Source organism: Ictalurus punctatus, chromosome 22 (genome assembly GCF_001660625.3).
Source record: "Ictalurus punctatus breed USDA103 chromosome 22, Coco_2.0, whole genome shotgun sequence".
Taxonomy (NCBI): Eukaryota; Metazoa; Chordata; class Actinopteri; order Siluriformes; family Ictaluridae; genus Ictalurus; species Ictalurus punctatus.
In genome coordinates this window covers 2,207,388-2,225,496 of record NC_030437.2, presented here as the reverse complement: position 1 = coordinate 2,225,496, position 18,109 = coordinate 2,207,388, and the positions used below count along the sequence as shown (strand labels likewise).

The 18,109-nt window shown below is 42.3% G+C and overlaps 2 protein-coding genes across 3 annotated transcripts; one reads left to right on the top strand and one right to left on the bottom strand.

Annotated features, from left to right (window-relative positions):
- The first annotated feature begins 582 nt into the window (after nucleotides 1-582).
- On the top strand, nucleotides 583-8,201 carry erap1b (endoplasmic reticulum aminopeptidase 1b). Of its 2 annotated transcripts, none has more exons than XM_017451547.3 (18): nucleotides 583-837; nucleotides 1,020-1,534; nucleotides 1,658-1,796; nucleotides 1,901-2,035; nucleotides 2,157-2,277; nucleotides 2,720-2,874; nucleotides 3,676-3,789; nucleotides 4,260-4,391; nucleotides 4,484-4,645; nucleotides 4,724-4,881; nucleotides 5,488-5,567; nucleotides 5,690-5,873; nucleotides 5,987-6,146; nucleotides 6,244-6,428; nucleotides 6,512-6,673; nucleotides 6,779-6,919; nucleotides 7,306-7,387; nucleotides 7,467-8,201. In XM_017451547.3, exons 1-18 carry the CDS (start codon nucleotides 685-687, stop codon nucleotides 7,650-7,652), a joined length of 2,964 nt encoding a protein of 987 aa, XP_017307036.1. In that variant the 5' UTR covers nucleotides 583-684; the 3' UTR covers nucleotides 7,653-8,201. The 2 variants fall into 2 exon arrangements, with proteins under 2 accessions (XP_017307036.1, XP_017307037.1); XM_017451548.3 differs by having other exon boundaries at nucleotides 584-837; nucleotides 4,484-4,615.
- A 4,140-nt stretch (nucleotides 8,202-12,341) lies between these two features.
- gtf2h2 (general transcription factor IIH, polypeptide 2) lies at nucleotides 12,342-18,109 on the bottom strand. The gene is made up of 15 exons (XM_053674636.1): nucleotides 17,380-18,109; nucleotides 16,593-16,670; nucleotides 16,457-16,493; nucleotides 16,259-16,345; nucleotides 16,108-16,158; nucleotides 15,960-16,014; nucleotides 15,348-15,453; nucleotides 14,630-14,720; nucleotides 14,441-14,528; nucleotides 14,121-14,228; nucleotides 13,871-13,934; nucleotides 13,592-13,698; nucleotides 13,359-13,461; nucleotides 13,235-13,274; nucleotides 12,342-13,145 (listed from the first exon to the last, which is right to left on the bottom strand). Exons 1-15 carry the CDS (start codon nucleotides 17,433-17,435, stop codon nucleotides 13,035-13,037), a joined length of 1,182 nt encoding a protein of 393 aa, XP_053530611.1. The 5' UTR covers nucleotides 17,436-18,109; the 3' UTR covers nucleotides 12,342-13,034.

The following is an 18,109-nucleotide window of genomic DNA, read 5'->3' as shown; positions in this document are numbered from 1 at the left end:
GAGGACCCAGACTCAGAAGGGAACCCGTCCTCATCTGGGTAACAACAGATAGTGTAAAATGAAGTCTGTTGGTCCTTAAGCAGCCGTAGTCCCAGCATTCTGGAATTGGAGTAGATGAGAGCTCCATCCAGAGGCAGGACATCCGAAACGGATCAGGCAGGTCCGGAGAGAAGAGCGGATCAGGATCTCTAGTATCTCCATACAATCGTGTGTGGCTCGACAGAAGGAGAGAGGGAGAGAAAAGATTGTTAGGACTGTGCTTAGCGTAACAGAAAGTCTAGTCAGGGTAGGCTTGAGTAAACAAATACGTTTTAAGCCGGGACTTAAACACTCAGCATCTGATGATGTCCATGGGTTCCAGATTTCAAGCAGTCATTGACAGCAAAGGAGTTGCATTTAACCTATGTAAGTAAATACATCAATAAATAAGTAAATAATAAGTATAAGTACATAAATAAGTACATAAATGCATTGGTGCATAAATATTTTCTTTTCTTTCCTTTCCTGAGAAAGTACTGTTCACGTTTTCCCTCACTGTTGGCAAGTTTTAGACTTTTATTTTGAAATCCATCATGGCCGCCTCTGCATTCGCGCAGTCTTGTTTACGCACTGTTTGCGCATACCACTGATTATCCTTGCGTGACACGTCGCTTTATATTATTTTTAGTTTTTATTCGCAGTTGCATGGTTTTGGTGTCTGAAGTGTTGAGTGTAAATGAGTCGAGTGTTTTAGTTGCGCGAGTTTCCCATGATGCATTGGGTTTGCGCGGTTCTATTTTCACTTTCATTCTCTCGGATCGTGACGAGAGCGGTTTGTCGCCGCGCAGCCGAGTCTCTGTGAGTAAACATTAATGTCAGAGGTGTGAAATAATAGCTCATGAAGTTTAACCTGCAATCCAGGAGACTTTGGCGGGTTATTTATTTATTAAAAGGAGAACATTTTTGCAGTGAACTCGTATGTGAGATATATTTGTAAGATTATTTCATTAGTTGATTCATTTCCACTTCCTGGTTCTCAGCAGTTCCTGAAGAACATGGCCGTCCCTGTTCTCCTCCTGTGTTTGTTCTTCGTGTCGTCGTCTTGGACGGCGGTGACGCAAACCAGAGAAGAAAGCGAGCCCCCCTTCCCAAAATCGACCAGCGGAGAGACGTTCCCCTGGAACAAGATGAGGCTCCCACAGACCGTCTCTCCGTTCCATTACTCTCTCCTCATCCACCCCAACCTCACCAGCCTCGACTTCACCGGGAGAGTGAAGATCCGACTGGACGTCCTCGAGGACACGCACACCATCGTCCTCCACGCCAAGGACCTCAACATCTCCAGGGCCGGTCTCCGGGGTTTGGCTGAAGGTCAGAGCCAGGCTCTTAGGGTGCTGGAGTATCCGGCTTACCAGCAGATCGCTCTGGTCAGCGAACACATGGTGCTGAGGAGAGGAAGCGTGTACGTCATCGAGCTGGAGTTTGCAGCCAAACTGTCCGAGAGTTTCCACGGATTTTATAAAAGCACGTACCGCACCAGTGATGGAGAGGAACGGTGAGTCACGTTTTTTTGTACATTTTCTGAACCCTATTTTGGAAAAACATGTATGGGGTATTTTCTACATTTTCTAGAAAACACTTCAGTAATTACACACTTTACTGATGTTTATGTTGACAGGGTGCTGGCGGCCACACAGTTTGAGCCGACGAGCGCACGAGCGGCGTTCCCCTGTTTTGACGAACCTGCGTTCAAAGCCAACTTCTCTATTCACATTCGCCGCGAGAGCAGACACATCGCCATCTCCAACATGCCCAAGGTAAGGCTCACACACCGCACAGCAAAACCGAACACCTAATAATAATAATAATAATAATTGGATAACGAGTCGCTGGGCTGTCTCTTCTCACGTCCCTGTCTCAGCTGAGGACGCTGCGTCTCCCAGACGGTCTGTTTGAGGATCACTTTGACGAGACTGTGAAAATGAGCACGTACCTGGTGGCCTTCATCGTGTGCGACTTCCTGTCCATCAGCAAACACACTCAGCATGGAGTCGAGGTGAGAGCGGCAGAAGATTTTCTACAGAGGCTGAATCTTGCGGTGGAGTTTCGTGTGCACGACACAGTAAAGAGTTGAACGTATATTTAGTTAATAACCTGTGAGGTTCTGTTCTTGTCAGATCTCCGTGTACGCCGTACCCGAGAAGATAAAGCAGACCGAGTTCGCTCTGGAGGCTGCGGTGAAACTGCTGGACTTCTACGATGATTACTTCGACATCCCCTACCCTCTGCCTAAACAAGGTGAACATCTGAACAGCTGTTTCACACTGATATTTACTACTTAAGGAATCTGGTAGCAAATAATGAATTGGAGGTGACGTATTAAGTATTAGTCTCCTACAACATATTAAGTCATGTGTTCAAGTTGTGCTCAAGGCTTGGCCATGAAATAAATAAATAAATTGATGCAAGATAATTAACTGATATATTAACTCATGGCCCTGCCTTATTAAAAAAATTAATACACCATGTTGCTTCAGCTGCTCCGTATGTATTTGATGTGTGGGGGAAACACTTAGCAGCTCATCTGAGGAAAAAGAGATAAAAGAGATGAAATCGTGGCTTGGAGAAGTAGCTCAATAACAAACTGACACCACCGATGATATACAGCCTCCAGCAAGCTGTTTATTTGTCAATACAGATTTCTCTGTATTTACTGTCCTCTGTCGCTCGTTCCTCACAGATCTCGCTGCCATCCCGGACTTCCAGTCAGGCGCTATGGAGAACTGGGGCTTGACCACGTACAGGGAGTCAGCTCTGTTCTTTGACCCCCACAAGTCCTCGGCCTCCGACAAGCTGGGCATCACCATGATCATCGCACACGAGCTCGCTCATCAGGTCTCACGCTTTCTATATGTTCCTCAGGCTTACATACCTTCAGATGAGAAGCAAGCTTTATATATATATATATATATATATATATATATATATATATATATATATATATATATATATATATATATATATATATATATATAAAATATACACACGTGTACAAATGAAGGGAAACTTGGTGGATCCACTGATTGAGGGGGATATGTTTTGGAAGGATGGCGTTCAGTGCTCCAAAGCGCAATGAAAGCCGTATTCGTGGTGGCTGACACCTTAATAAACACACATTATATTGGTTTTTTTCTTTAATTTGTCCCGTCTGTAAAAAAGAAGCTTCCAGTGTGTAACTGCAGAGTAGTTTAGTAATAATGATAGACGTAGTAAAAAATTGAGCACAATAATATAAAAGCTTACGGTTCAAATCTGTTTCTTTAAAGAATAGTGAAGTTCAAGTGTGTGTATACATTTACTTCTGAATCAAAAGTAGTTTCGTGTAGAACTTTGGAGAAGCAGAGAGGACCCTGGTTTATTTGAGGAATTTGAAGAAAATCTCCTGGGTTAAGCTCCTCATAAAGCTGCTTGAGACCATGTCCAGAGTGTGAAAAGCTTTTCTAGGAAAACTTAACCATTCAAAATATGAAATGGTTCTGATCGAGTTTGCTTCAGAATAATTCAATATTATAGCTAGTGCTAATGTCTTCATTTTTATTCTAAAATGGTAGAAAATAACACACCTGTAAGCAGGTGTGTCCTGTACTGCGCATGTATGAGAGATCCTCGAGCTGTGCTGTTCGTTCTCCTCCGCAGTGGTTCGGTAATCTGGTGACGATGGAGTGGTGGAATGATCTCTGGCTGAACGAAGGCTTTGCCAAGTTCATGGAGTTTGTGTCTGTGAACATCACCAACCCTGAGCTGCAAGTGGTGAGTCTTTCTTCTTCTTTTAACCACAAAATTAACATTAACACATTACACACTGCGGTATAATCAATTCTCTAATTAATTCCATTCATTTTGAATTCATTTCGTTCAAAAGGATTCTTCTAAATTGATTAATTCACAGAGATTCGTTCAAAGCACTTAAATGAAGCTATATGAAATCTGAACCGTGTTTAAAAAATCAACAATAATGCATGGAATTGAATCAAACTAAACAACACTTCCTTAATTCAAAGGGTGTTTATTAGAAAATAAAAAGTACAGCTTACACACAGTGTGCATTTATATTTAATCATAATACATGTAAAGACCGTAATCTCTTCATATGATGGCCTGCTGTTAGAGATTTCACATTCTACCGCATGACATGAAAAAATAAAAAACAGCACTTAAATAACAAAAGTAATGTATCTTATATCGGGTGTGCATGTGGAAGTTCACGCTGTCTTCTGCAGGAGGACTATTTCCTTGGAAAGTGCTTCGAGGCGATGGAGGTAGACTGTTTAAGCTCCTCTCACCCAGTGTCCTCCCCCGTGGAGAACCCGGCTCAGATACAGGAGATGTTCGATGACGTTTCATACGACAAGGTTTGACTGCACCGTGATTATTGCAGTGTCGTGTGTTTAGTCCCGAAGTTAGAAAGCACTTGTGCGTATAATGTGTGTGTGCGGTTTGTCAGGGTGCGTGTATCCTACACATGCTGAGGGAGTTCCTGAGCCCTGAAGACTTTAAGATGGGGATCGTTGCCTACCTGAAACGCTACAGCTACCAGAACACCGTCAACACACACCTCTGGGAGAGTCTGACCACCGTGAGTACGCGCCGGTGTGAATCTACTGAGGTAGTGAGAGCAGTGACACACGTCAGTACCGGATGGTCTTTAAAATGAAGTAAATAAATGTATGTTTGGTTTTTACAGAAGCAGCACGCTGAAGACGAGGTGGACGTCAGAGCGATGATGGAGACGTGGACACTGCAGGAAGGCTTCCCGCTCATCACGGTGGAGGTCAGAGGTCGGGAAGTGCACCTGAGTCAGGAGCGATACCTGAAGGCCGAGGACTCGTCCCAAACCTCGGGGTGAATACGGCACTGACTCACACACTCCTCTAAAGTTATAACTCAATGGTATTGTTTGGGACGTGACACAAATCTACCGGTTAGATCATTCTCTTCACCAGCCAGAGTTTACAGTGTCTCCCAGAATTATTGGCACCTTTCATCAAAATGACCCAAACAAATAACACAGACATACATTATCAGTTTCTTTCTTTATTTATAGACACTTTTTTAAAAATTATTATTATCTTGAACTCTTACAATTAACAACTAACTGCATTGAGTCTCTTCCTGTAATTTCTAACAAGGTTGGTGACGCTAGTAGACCAGCTCACTCCTCCAGAACATTTCAAGCTCCTTTATATTCCTACAGTTTGAAATAAACCTGCTGAGCGAACATCACTGCAGCTGTAGTAATAGTTTTAAATAATGTATCATGTAATTATCACGATATAGACATTTACAATATGACGTCTATCTGATTTGTAAAAGCTCTCTCGTACCTCACTGGTTGTTTGAATAGTTGCGGGTTTCTTCTGGAACTTATGTGATTGAGGAAACAACTTAAGCACACGTGCATTTGGGTTGTGGTGTCTCTTTTGTCCTGTGCTCCTCTTTTGGAAACAGATTTCTGTGGCACGTTCCTCTGACGTACGTCACCAGCAGCTCGAACACAGTACATCGCTTCCTGCTGAAGACCAAGACAGGTGTGTACACACACACCACTTTTTGTCTGATTAACTACATTTGGGGGTAAAAGAGGAGAAATTGTGCACATTTGTGGTCAGTTCATTCCTTCAGTAATAAATCTCTGCTATCCTGATGACAGATGTGCTGTACCTGCCCGAGGAAGTGGACTGGATCAAGTTTAACGTGGACATGAGCGGATATTACATCGTCCATTACGAGGGCTCGGGCTGGGACGACCTCATCGCCCTGCTCAATCACAACCACACGGCTCTGAGCAGCAACGACCGGGCCAGTCTCATCAACAACGCCTTCCAGTTGGTCAGGTTAGCTGCCCGTCATACACCACTGTGCTCTGATTGGTCAGTTGTTCTTAGATACAATCTACGCTGTATGTACCATGTTACACGCTCGAGTAATCCTTCACAATGTTGGACAGCGTGGGGAAGCTGCCGCTGGACAAAGCTCTGGACCTGTCGCTGTATCTGAGCCGGGAGACTGAGATCATGCCTGTGACGCAGGGCTTCAGTGAGCTTGTGCCACTTTACAAGCTGATGGAGAAGAGAGACGAGCTAGAGGCACTGGAGAGCCAGATGAAGGTCAGTCAGGGATCATACAGACGTTTAAAAAAAACACGATGCATTCATAATTATGGTGTATGTACTTGATCTCAGATGTGTTCTGGTTGTCCCACAGAGCTACATCGTGCACCTGTTCCACAAGCTCATTGATCAGCAGGTGTGGAGCGATGATGGATCGGTGTCTCAGAGAATGCTGCGCAGTTATCTGCTCCTGTTTGCCTGTGTGAGGGGTCACCCACCCTGTATCTCCTCTGCCAGCCAGCTCTTTAACGAGTGGAAGGAGTCTGATGGCAAAATGAGGTCAGACGTCATCTAGGTAGATGCAAAAAAACCTGATTGCTGCAGCACTTTTGCATAATTGAGTTGATTTTTCCTCGTTGCAGTCTTCCTAATGATGTGAGCCTGGCAGTGTTTGCGGTCGGGGCTCGCACCGAAGAAGGATGGAACTTCCTGTTTGAGAAGTATCGTGAAACGCTCTACACTTCTCTGAAGATCCGGATCAAGTCGGCCCTCTCTATCACTCCTCTTGCTCACAAACTAAAATGGTGAGATTTTACAATCGGGTGATAAGTGTGTCACAGTATGTCTATTCTTAAACATTATATCCAAACCTCACATATCATCTTTAATAATAATAATAATCTCATCAGGATGATGGAGCAGAGTTTGGAGGGCTCGGTAATGAAGACACAGGACCTACCATACGTCATGATGTCCATTAGTAGGAACCCTAAAGGTTATAAACATGCATGGGACTTCCTGAAGGCAAACTGGCACTCGCTGGTGAAGAAGTGAGTAGAACAAATTACAGCGCTTTAAACATCTGAGTGTTGCACCATAGACACTTAAGGTACATTTGTAACCAGTAGTGCGTAAAATGCTCAAGCAACACAATCCAACATTAATAGGAAGTGAAGATGCAGGGAAGTGAGTAGAGTCATGGACACCTGACCATCACACTCCTACATGCTTGTTGAACATCTCGCTCCAGATTTAGTCCCCTGTTATAATATATGATTGGCTGCATGAATGAGCAGGTATTCCTAGTGCTTATTTTATAGAAGGTAAAATACAGAGTAATCTTATTAGACCTGTACACCTTCAGAGATAATCTGCTAATAATTACATTACCCACCTCCAGATGTAAAACTAATCCAGCAGGACCTCTGTCTTCTAGGTTTGACCTTGGTTCCCACTCCATAGCGCACATGGTGACAGGCGTGACCAGCCAGTACTCCACCAGGGAGAAGCTGGAGGAGGTATGTATAAGAACGTTTGTGCAGGTTCCGCTGTCTAAGGTGCTACATGAGCTCACCTCGGGTCTCTCTGTTCCCTCAGATTCGCAGCTTCTTCGGTTCTCTGAGTGCAGAGACGGGTGCGGAGCTGAGGTGTATCCAGCAGACACTGGAGAACGTGGAGGAGAACATCCGCTGGATGGACAAGAACCTGCCCCTGCTGCAGGCCTGGCTGGATAAAAACCATCCTGAACAGCAGAAGCGCTATGACTTGCACACTGACCTGTGAAGCTCAAAAATCGGCCATCGGCTCCCAACCCCACCTGATCTCAGGTCTGAAGAGAGAGAAAGAGATTTACAGTACACCCACTGTGAAGTAAAATGCTGACGTGACTTTGGAGAACGTTCACATGGAGCACTTGGGACATTTCCTAAATATTTGCTGTTTTGTTTTCCCCTATTTTTTGTTCAGAGAAAGCAGCTTTGTGATTCTGAGCCATAACTTTGGTTGTCTTTGTTCTATTTATTTTGCTATTATTTCTGATTTCTGTCATGGATTTTGTCAACTGACCATAAATTTGAGAAGCTGCTGTATAAAATATAAGAATTCTTATTATTCAGTACGTTTACATGGACAACAATATTAACCCAATACCATGTAAACAGAAATTACCGATTACCTAAAGTAATACTCGAAGTAAACACTAATCACGTGTGAGAGTGTTCGCCGCATTTTGAGACAGGACACGTACAGCAAATAAGTGAGAATGACTGCGTCTGAAACTACCTACTATAGTAGGTAAGTATGTGATTTGGGACGCAGTTGTCTATTAGCACGTATAGCACGAAAAATAATGAACTGCACTTGAAGCTTTCGTAAAATTAAAAATGAAACACCCAAAACTGTATACGGTACCATAATGAAGACCGTATATTGATACGTGAAATTCTGGAGGGAACATCGTACGGTGTGGGGACATAATGACGTGTCCCATTAATCGACCTATGTTCTATAACATGTAAAACAGGAACATCCTAAAAGCAATAAAATGTATTAATTTTAGCACCTGTTACTGAATAATTGAAAATCATTCATTTTAATTTAGAATGAAGACCAAATGTACCAGTCCCTCATTTCACTTTTGAGTTTAAATTTGAGCACAAATTTTTTGACGTCCTGCTTATCATTAACTACTGTTCTTATGGTGAAATGTTGTGATGGATTAGATATAAATTTTGAAATAAAACTCACCCTTTAAAATCGACTCATACTTCCTGTTACTGAAACGTGTGATCTCTATGCTGATGTCATGGATAAGATGAACTTGCACAGTTACAAAACACATTATGAGCCACACACGATTGTTTGGAGATACTAGAGATCCTGAACCGTTCTGATGCCCTACCTCTGGATGGAGCTCTCATCTACTCCAATTCTAGATTGCTGGGACTACGGTTGCTTCTAAGGCCAAAGAGACTTCATATAAATCCATAATGAACTTTCTTTTACTTTTACAGTATCTGTTGTTACCCAGATGAGGACGGGTTCCCTTCTGAGTCTGGTTCATCTCAAGGTTTCTTCCTCATATCAACTTAGGGAGTTTTTCCTCACCACCGACTTGCCCAATTGAGATAAATTCGCACATTTAAAATCTGTATCCTGTGTTTATATATTTCTGTAAAGCTGCTTTGAGATAATGTCCATTGAAAAAAGCACTATACAAATGAAATTGAATGTAATTACATTTTACCGGTTCCCGGTCGAAACCGCTTTTGACAGTTAACTTCATGTCTACAGCAGTTACGTGTGTGAGCACAGGGTTAAAACAATCATTTGATTCATTAACAGTCTGAAAAAAAGTTAAATAAAATGTCAGGTTTTTTTCCATTTTGGAGGTTTTGGAGATACAGACTCCACCCCAACAACTACAGAGGGATCTGTATAAACCAGAGGTTCTCAACTTTTTGTAACTAAACCCTCCCTCCATATTGGAGGAGACCAGGTATAACGATTATCTAATGTATAATCTGTTCTTGTACTTTTATAAAACTATATAAAGGACATGTATGGAACATGAATGATCTATAATGTTTCTGAACACTGTAACTACTCTGAATAAGAGAACTATGCTGTAATAACGTGGACTATTTTACATGTAAAATGTTGCATTCTAAAAACATTCTCATAAGAATGATGTAAATGAGGATGAAGGGCACGTCTCTCAGACCCTCACTGAACAGGGCAGATGCAGAGAGAGGTGTGAGTGCAGCGGGAAAGCAAGTCCTCATGCTTGCAGGACAGTACTGGTGATATTTGGAAAGTTGCTAAGGTTTGTCCAAAAAGTCACTAAAGGGGTCTGAAAAGCCGCTGAGTTGGCTACACTGGTCTGCACTGACAAACAGATAAAAGACAAGCTAAGCTCCGCCTCTACCCAGCAAAAAGAAAATACAGAGTACCCAAATGATGCCCTCTCTGTGTTTATTTCATGAAAACAATTTGCTCCCCCCTTCCGATCTCTTCCCTCGATAAACTACTTAAACTACCTCAACACCACACACCCTCATACAGAAACACATACACCCAGAGCAAAAATCTTCACCTGCTTCACGGACTGAAAGAACGCTTTTGACTCCTCAGACTAATTCTGGGTAGGGCCTCAATACTTCATGGCATGGATTCCACAAGATGTTGGAAATGTTCCTTTGAGATTCTGGTCCATGTTGACAGAAAAGCTACACTTTTATGCTGCAGATCTCCCGTTCTGCCACATGCCAAAGGTATTCTGCTGGATTCATGGTGATTATCATGCTGGAAGTAGCCATTAGAAGATGGTAAATTGTGGCAAGTGTTCAGTAACAATACTCAAATAGGCTGTAGCATTCGAATGACAATTAATTTATATTCAAGGGCCCAAAGTGTACCAAGAAAAAACATTCCCCACACCATTACACCACCTCCACCAGCCTGGACAGTCGACGCAAGGCAAGTGGGTCCATGGATTCATACTTTTGGCACCAAATTCTGACCCTGCCATCTGTGTACCTCAGCAGACATCCAGATTCATCAGACCTGGGTACGTATTTACAGTCTTCCTCTGTCCCGTTTTGGTGAGCCTGTGCCCACTGCCACCTCAGTTTTCACTTCTTGGCTGACAAAAGCGGAACCAGAAGCCAGAAGTGACGTGGTCTTCTACTGTTGTAGCCTATCCGCCTCAAGGTCCAACATGTTGTGCATTCTGAGATGCTTTTCCGCTCACCACAATTGTACAGAGTGGTTTTGTGAGTTACTGTAGCCTTTCTGTCAGCTCGAGCCAGTCTGACCGTTCTCCACTGACTCTCTATCATCGATAAGGCATTTCTGTCCGCAGAACTTCCGCTCACTGGATGTTTTTATCTTTACTGCACGGTTCTGAGTAAACTCTACAGACTGTTGTATGTGAATATCCCAGGTGATCAGCAGTCGTAGACTCACACCGGCCCATTCTGGCACCAACAATCATGCTACGGTCAAACTCACCGAGATCACATTAACGCTTGATTATACTGCCACACAGCTGTTATTGGCTGATTAGATAACTGCGTGAATGTACAGGTGTTCCTAATAAAGTGCTCAGTGAGTGTATATATATTCCATCATCACCAGTTATAGTGTCCTTACTCAGTAACAGTTCAATTAATGCCGATAAAGTTGATTAAATTAAAGCCCCGCCCACACTGTTTGACTGACAGCTGCACCTCACACACAGTAAACATGTAAACAGGATCTCAGCAGTGTTTCATTTCTGGGTGAGAAGAAGTGCGACGATAAGAAAAGTTTAACATGAATATTGGGGGAGGGGGCAGGGGTGAAATTTTTAGGAATGAAATTTTTAAACTGACCTGCGGTTTGTGTTTTAATTTACACAGCACTTCATGAATAAACACGGGGGAAACGCACAAACTGTAGATGAACCACTGAATGAACAATTTCATAATTAGTATAAATAAAGTCTGGAACATGCTGTATAACGAGCTCCATCTTTCAGTTACTCACCTGAGCGTCGGTACAGGTGTTAGCATTGATAGCTACAGAAGCGTGTGTAGAGTATTAACTCACCTGTCTGGAGAAACGCCGCTGAATTCCTCGTCCGACTTCATCTCCATTCCAGAAAATGTTTATTTTCGCTTTACTACATTTGTTATGGTTGTTTTTTTATGTTTTAAAAGAACCGCGCGCTGCTGTTTGTTGTTGTTCTTCGGTATGAGGCTGCTGTTAGTGACCGAAAATATCGGTATCTGCTGACACCTGCTGGTGTGGAGTCGAAACTGCAGCGCCGAAGACCAACTTTACTCCTTTCAACCCAGTGTAATCTGTAAATAAATAAGATGGAAACGCTCTGCGCTATTATTTACTGTCACATCTTTTAATACACTCTGTAAATTCTTTTTATACAGCTTTCGTCTAAATACACCGACCTTTTTTTTCGAAATACTAATTAAAATAATTTGTTAATCACTTTTCATCACAGCCCCTTTTCTCTCTCTCTCGATATATATAGCTCTTACAATGACAGCATGATAAATACTGACAATGTAGGAGATTTTTCTGGAAACATTTCTCTAGAGCTATACGTACAGTATACACTAGTATATATCTGGGATTTTAGTTGCAATCAGCTGTCAGTAATCCGTACAGACTCTATATGCATGCTGAACACAACCCACAACATTACAGAGATAAAAAAGAAAGTACTGTGAGTTATTTATTAAACAATATATATGAATTGTTGGCAAACTGCTGAGGTGTAAGAGGAGTAAAACACTGTAACAGCAGTGGTGTTACAGCTTATTAACACTTCTGTGAGTAAAAACCCTTTTCTACCACACAGAGGTGAGACTTACACAGATTTACTGGTTATAAAAAATAAAAAGTGGATAAAAGTTAAACCCCAGTGACCCTTGGTCAACATGCATGCAAAAAGACAACCAGCCACAAACGTAGACAAAAAAAATATCCATTTAATCACATATGCAGTGTTAACGTTACACAGGAGTGACAGTTCGGTTTGCCGTACAACAAAAAAAGGTTTCCTCAGAGGAGTCCTTTGGATCTGTGAACAGGCCTAGTTTTATAAAACATCCTGACTCCTTACAGCTGGGATCGAGACGAAAGCTGTTGGCTATATGATAGTGTGCACACACACGGCTTTGTTTCAGGAAGCCGTGATTGGTGATTGGCGGCCCATTGCTCACTGGTTTTTGTTTCTGGCCTCTTCCACGTACACAGCTCACAGACACCCACGATTGGCCAGCATCACTGTGATTGACAGGAGAGAGAAAGTATGTCCCGACCACTCACTGGTGGCTGGGTGGTTCTTGGAGACACACCTAATCCAGCTAATCCAGATCTGTAGGAGTGTGTGATGTTACGAGGCAGGTGTATCTAGCTGTGTGAGTGTGTGTGTGTGTGATGTTATGGGTGGATCCAGTGGAGTCTCCCGGCCCTGTTTTGAGGTGCATATAGAAATCAGGTACAAAAAAGTCGTGAGTTATCTTCAACGTCGAAAGCTAGAACTCGGACGCTGACTCTGGAAAAGGATCCAGGAGAAGCAGAAGAAGGTTCTACAGCGTACCCGAGGAACGTGTGCGTCTCCCTGTGCGTGCTCGCGCGTGTGTTATTTAAACTCGGGCCTCAGGACGCGCCCTGCCTCTGTATACAGCACGGGCAACAGTGCAGTGTGTCGTGAATGAACACGTCACACTCCACGCAGAACACACTCGCGCACACCGGACACGTGAACACCTGCAGAGATACATTTACAATATAATATGGGAAAAATGACACATGCAGAAAATAAATGAGCCACGAGCACATAAAGACATGAAACTCACACTTTTGTCCTTCAGCTCTGCTTGGCAGGCTTGACAGAACCTGCGCGAGGAGGAAAGTGTGTTACTCTGTGTGTACCATGTGTTTGGTAAGACTAATGAACTGCATGTGAACATAAACACGCACCCGTCGCCTGTGCGCTCCTCCAGCGGACGCTCCTGAAACGCTTCCAGAGGAAAGAGGTGGTGGAAGGAGCGAGCCAGGTGAGGGGCGGAGACCAGTGTCAGACCTGAAGATCTCACACACACACACACACACACACACACACACACACACACACACACACACACACATCAGAGCTATTTGAGCACAGAATGTGTGAGAGGAACGTTAAATCTCAGCTTCAAGTCTGGACGTACCACACACTTTACACTCGACGGGCAGCTCGGTGTATTTGGCTCTACACTGAGGACAGAAATAACCACCGAGACTGAGTTCTGGTCCTGCGTCTGAGCTCTCCAAGTGCCTGAGCACGCGCGCACACACACACACACACACACACACACACACACACACACACACACACACACACACGTTCATAAACACATGATACGTACTTGGGAGTGTGTCATCTACAGTCGTTATCATTCAGGACGTTTCTGATCGGTTCAGTATGTGATCATGTGATCAGTCCTTACGACATGCTGAAGGAAGGCTTGGAGTCCTGATCAGATGCAGAAGCGATGACGTGCTGAGGGAAGCCTGGAAAGAAGGAAAGAAAATAAAGTCCCAGTAAAGGAGGCGTGTTCTTTTTCACTCCTCAAAGCTTTATATATATAAATATATATATTTTCATCCACCATTATGTGATTATTATTATTATGAGATTGTACACAAATGTTATGAATCCCGCTGACTGATGTGTGAGCGCTGACGGTGTCGTGTTACCCATGCGAATGAGCGAGCACTCGGAGGAGGAGCTGGCAGGAGGAGGCTTCACGTGGAACGTCAGCAGGTCCTTGAAGTGGCTCTCGTCCAGGATCACGTTGTAGCTTCCTGTTAAAGCACACAAGTCACGTTTAGGTCCCATCGGTATGAGCCGTTAACACATCAGCAATTTTAACGATCAATTAAAGCCCAACCCTGTTCTCAGAGCTCCTCCGTTACTACACCACCCACACACACAAGGTGTGTTTACGTGTGTTCACCAGCACTGAAACCGGGTCATGAGGAGGAGAAGCAACACACATATGACAACACACACACACCTCCTGTTTCTCTGGTGAGAACGGTACACACCCGAACCTCAGCAGACAGTCCGATCACAGACACTCGGATTTTAAGCGATTTCAGTGTCTGTTTCCAAGAAAAGACATTTCATCAAATAAACAGATCAATGTGTGATTCTAGAAAATACTGTGTGAAGTTTTGGTTAAAAGACATTCCCGCTGTTATACCTGGATGAGTTCGTAGATGTTGGCTGGATCGCAGGTGGTCAGACTGCTGAAGATGACCAGAATCTCTCGGCTGGTGTGTCCTGGCATGTGTCTACACACGCACACACACACAATCATATCGGAGCCCGACACATGAGGGAAAGTACACAGTCAAATTATGATGGGAGTTCTGTCTTTTTTCAGTGAGTCAGAACATTTGATTCAGCTCACAGATGAGTCGATTCTTTTAGCTTCAAAATGACTCACTGCATTTTTTAAAACATTTTTTTTTTAAATGCTCGAAATTCTTTACCAAAGTCGTACTCTGGTTTCTAACGAACAAAATGACATTACTTTGCACTGCTGTTATTAAATTAGCAAGGCACCATAAACGTGCATTGACAAAAAAAAAAACCACAGTAAGCATCACTGCATGAATACTATAGCGCTGCTCAGTCATTAAACAGATTAATTTCCAGTGCAGGGTCGTCCCTGTCGTGCCGAATCGTTCACACAGCCGAGAGTCAAACACGCGTGAACATCTGTTATGTGAAATAGTTTATTCAGGACCGGGCTAAATAAAAAAACAACACGGGATTTTTATGATCCGTCTTATTTGTTAACAGTATTACGATTTAGCAGATTATGCAAGGGGTATGTAAACTTTTGGGCACAACTGGATATACACGAGTCCGCATTCGGCGAATAGAGCGATCTGTGAGGTAAATTCTCCACCCACTTGAGCGTCTGCATGGCGATGCTGAGGGCGTTGTACAGAGACGGCTCGCCCACACACCCCGAGTCCACGGCTTTCTTCAGCGCCGCTATGTGCTTCTTAGGGTTTCCTGGTTCAAGAAAAATGAGACACAGAACGAGGAAATATACATGTATATATATATAAAATATTATTCAGAATAATAATATGAATGTTTTTCTGAGCTACAATTCCCTGCTTTCACCCAGTTCATTATTACTATTTTATGCTTACTACTATTTTATACTTATTTACTTGTTTATTTTATGATTTTACATTTATTACCATTGATTGATAAAATTTCTATGACATTTTTATTGTTTTATATTTTCTACTTCTTCACTTGTGCTGTATTTTTTGTAAAACAGTCTGAGCTAAAAATTACATATATATTTAATCAAATACAATCTGATAATGAAATCATTATTATTATTATTATTATTCACTATAGCATTTTTTTATTGAATTTGTATGAAATATTTCATTGTAATTTATTCTCTTTTTTTCTGAGCTAGAATTCCCTTCCTCACCCAGTTCATTATTATTACACCATTATTAAGCGTTAGTGATGTAGGGTTAGGTGTGTGTGTTATTCACCTGCCAGGTCAGTGAGTATCTCGGCTCGTTTGTTCTTGGTGGTGATGATTCCGATCTGCAGAAAAGAAAAGGAAATAATTAACGACCACACCCTCTTAACAGCTTTGGCTAATATCACATCTATACTACATAAAAATCTATACCTCACCTGGCTAATGGGGTTCTGGTCAAAGTACTCGTCGACAAAGTATTCCATGAGCTGAGGAGGGCACGAGAGCGCGAGCATGTGAGCGCGTGAACGTGGAGATATTTCACGTGTATTAACTTCAGACAGCGCGTGTGAGAAAGTCAGTTCTCACCTTCAGCGTGGACGTGAGTCTGTTGGGCTTCAGGTCCTGGTCCTCCATTGTCCGAGACGAGTCGATCACCACATACAGGTGACGCATCTGCACACGGATTACAGCAAGTTCAATACAAAACACTGTAAACCTTTTTTAAATAAAAAATACGATAATAATAATAATAATAATAATAATAATAATAATAAGAGCGCTCACCATTCCCAGCCGAACCTGCCCATGACTCTCGAACACTCTACAACACAACGTGTTGAATATCAGCACACATAGATACAGATGCTGTTTAGTATAATACACACACACACACACACACACACTTCCCTCACGCTCTCACCTCTTCCGTTTGGCCTCGAAGAGAATTTCCTCTACGGTGGCTTTCAGGGACCCGGACTCATCCTCCTTCAGCACCTCCCTGACGACATGGACAGAAAGAAATATATATATATCGTTTGATCATGGATTCGGGAAGCGCTTGATCCGGGTCAGGGTCACAGTGGATCCCGGGAACGCTGGACGTGAATCGGGAATACACCTTGGATGGGATGGACATCCTGGTGCGCCTTGCGTGCGTGCACACACACACACACACACACACACACACACATTCACAGCTGGGGGCATTTTAGTATCACCAATCTACCTAGTGGCGTGTTTGTGGGAGGAAACCAGAGAACCCTGAGGAAAACTATACAGATAGTAACTCGAGCTCAGTGAGGCGCTGCATCAAAACCATTAGATTATTATATCAGACATATATGAAAAAATGTCATACGCTGTTTAATCCAGTGTCTTAAAATATAAATATAAAAAGGTATATACTAATGACCAGAAGGTTATGGGTTCAGATCTCAGGACTGAAACACAACTCGGACTCTGTTTCACTTGCTTTAGATCACCAACATGAATAAATTATATTCATGATAAAGACTGGGTTCCTATTAAGCTTTATTCAGTCCTGTCTGTGTTTAATTTAAAAGTTAAATCAGTTTAATTTCTAAAGCGGAAGTCTCCATTCAAACTGACTGAAGTCAGTCAGGAACAAACCGGAAACTGTTCCACGACTTTTCTTTTAATTATAAAAAGAAACACTGACTGTTAGAAGGTGATTAATATTCACTCACCATGTTCGTTCATAACCTCCTTCCCAGCGCTTTGCTCTCTCCGGTTCCTCATCCATCGTTTATTTTAATAGGTTTTTGTTTGTTTGTTTGTTTTTTTACAGAATTGAACTAAACTAAAATAAAGGAAAACAAACTAAATAATTCGCTCACGAGTTCGTGTGCAGAATTTATTTTCCACAAAGAAGAACAATGACTAATTTTATTATATCTCATATAAACGCACACATTAATAAACGAGTCGTAGCAAACATGTAGCTAGCGCTTCATTCGTGTGCACGCGCGTGCAACAACATAATCCTTCCCCTCGGAACTCTAACACGCAGGATCTTCGGTTCCGGGTTTGTGGCCATGCTTTTTTTTTTTTTTTAATTCAGCTCACTTAACTTCATTCATTTACACTTCCTTCATTTATTTACACTTCATTCATTTACACTTCCTTCATTTATTTACACTTCATTCATTTACACTTCCTTATAGAACAAAAATGACAAAACACAAACTTCATAATGTGTAGGGGAGAAAAACCCAAGAAAATAATACATTATTAATAACTTGTTCGATAGAGAATGTTCATGCAAAAGTGTTTTCTAAAGACTGAGGAAGAATACAGAACGAATTATGCAAAAAAAAAAAACACAACAACAACAAAAAAAAGCAAAGCATAATAAAAATCAATGTCACAAACTTGCATTAAAAAAAATTCAGTGAAGTAAAATTACAGTTGCCCAAA

Excerpts from the sequence above, each read along its gene's own strand:
- erap1b (XM_017451547.3), top strand. The coding sequence starts at position 685 with ATGGTTTTGGTGTCTGAAGTGTTGAGTGTAAATGAGTCGAGTGTTTTA. Across the intron at positions 4,882-5,487 it reads GACTCGTCCCAAACCTCGGG|ATTTCTGTGGCACGTTCCTC; the intron begins GTGAATACGGCA and ends TTTTGGAAACAG. Across the intron at positions 6,429-6,511 it reads GAGTCTGATGGCAAAATGAG|TCTTCCTAATGATGTGAGCC; the intron begins GTCAGACGTCAT and ends TCCTCGTTGCAG.
- gtf2h2 (XM_053674636.1), bottom strand. The coding sequence starts at position 17,435 with ATGGATGAGGAACCGGAGAGAGCAAAGCGCTGGGAAGGAGGTTATGAA. Across the intron at positions 16,015-16,107 it reads ACCAGAACCCCATTAGCCAG|ATCGGAATCATCACCACCAA; the intron begins GTGAGGTATAGA and ends TCTTTTCTGCAG. Across the intron at positions 13,462-13,591 it reads CGTCGAGTGTAAAGTGTGTG|GTCTGACACTGGTCTCCGCC; the intron begins GTACGTCCAGAC and ends TGAGATCTTCAG.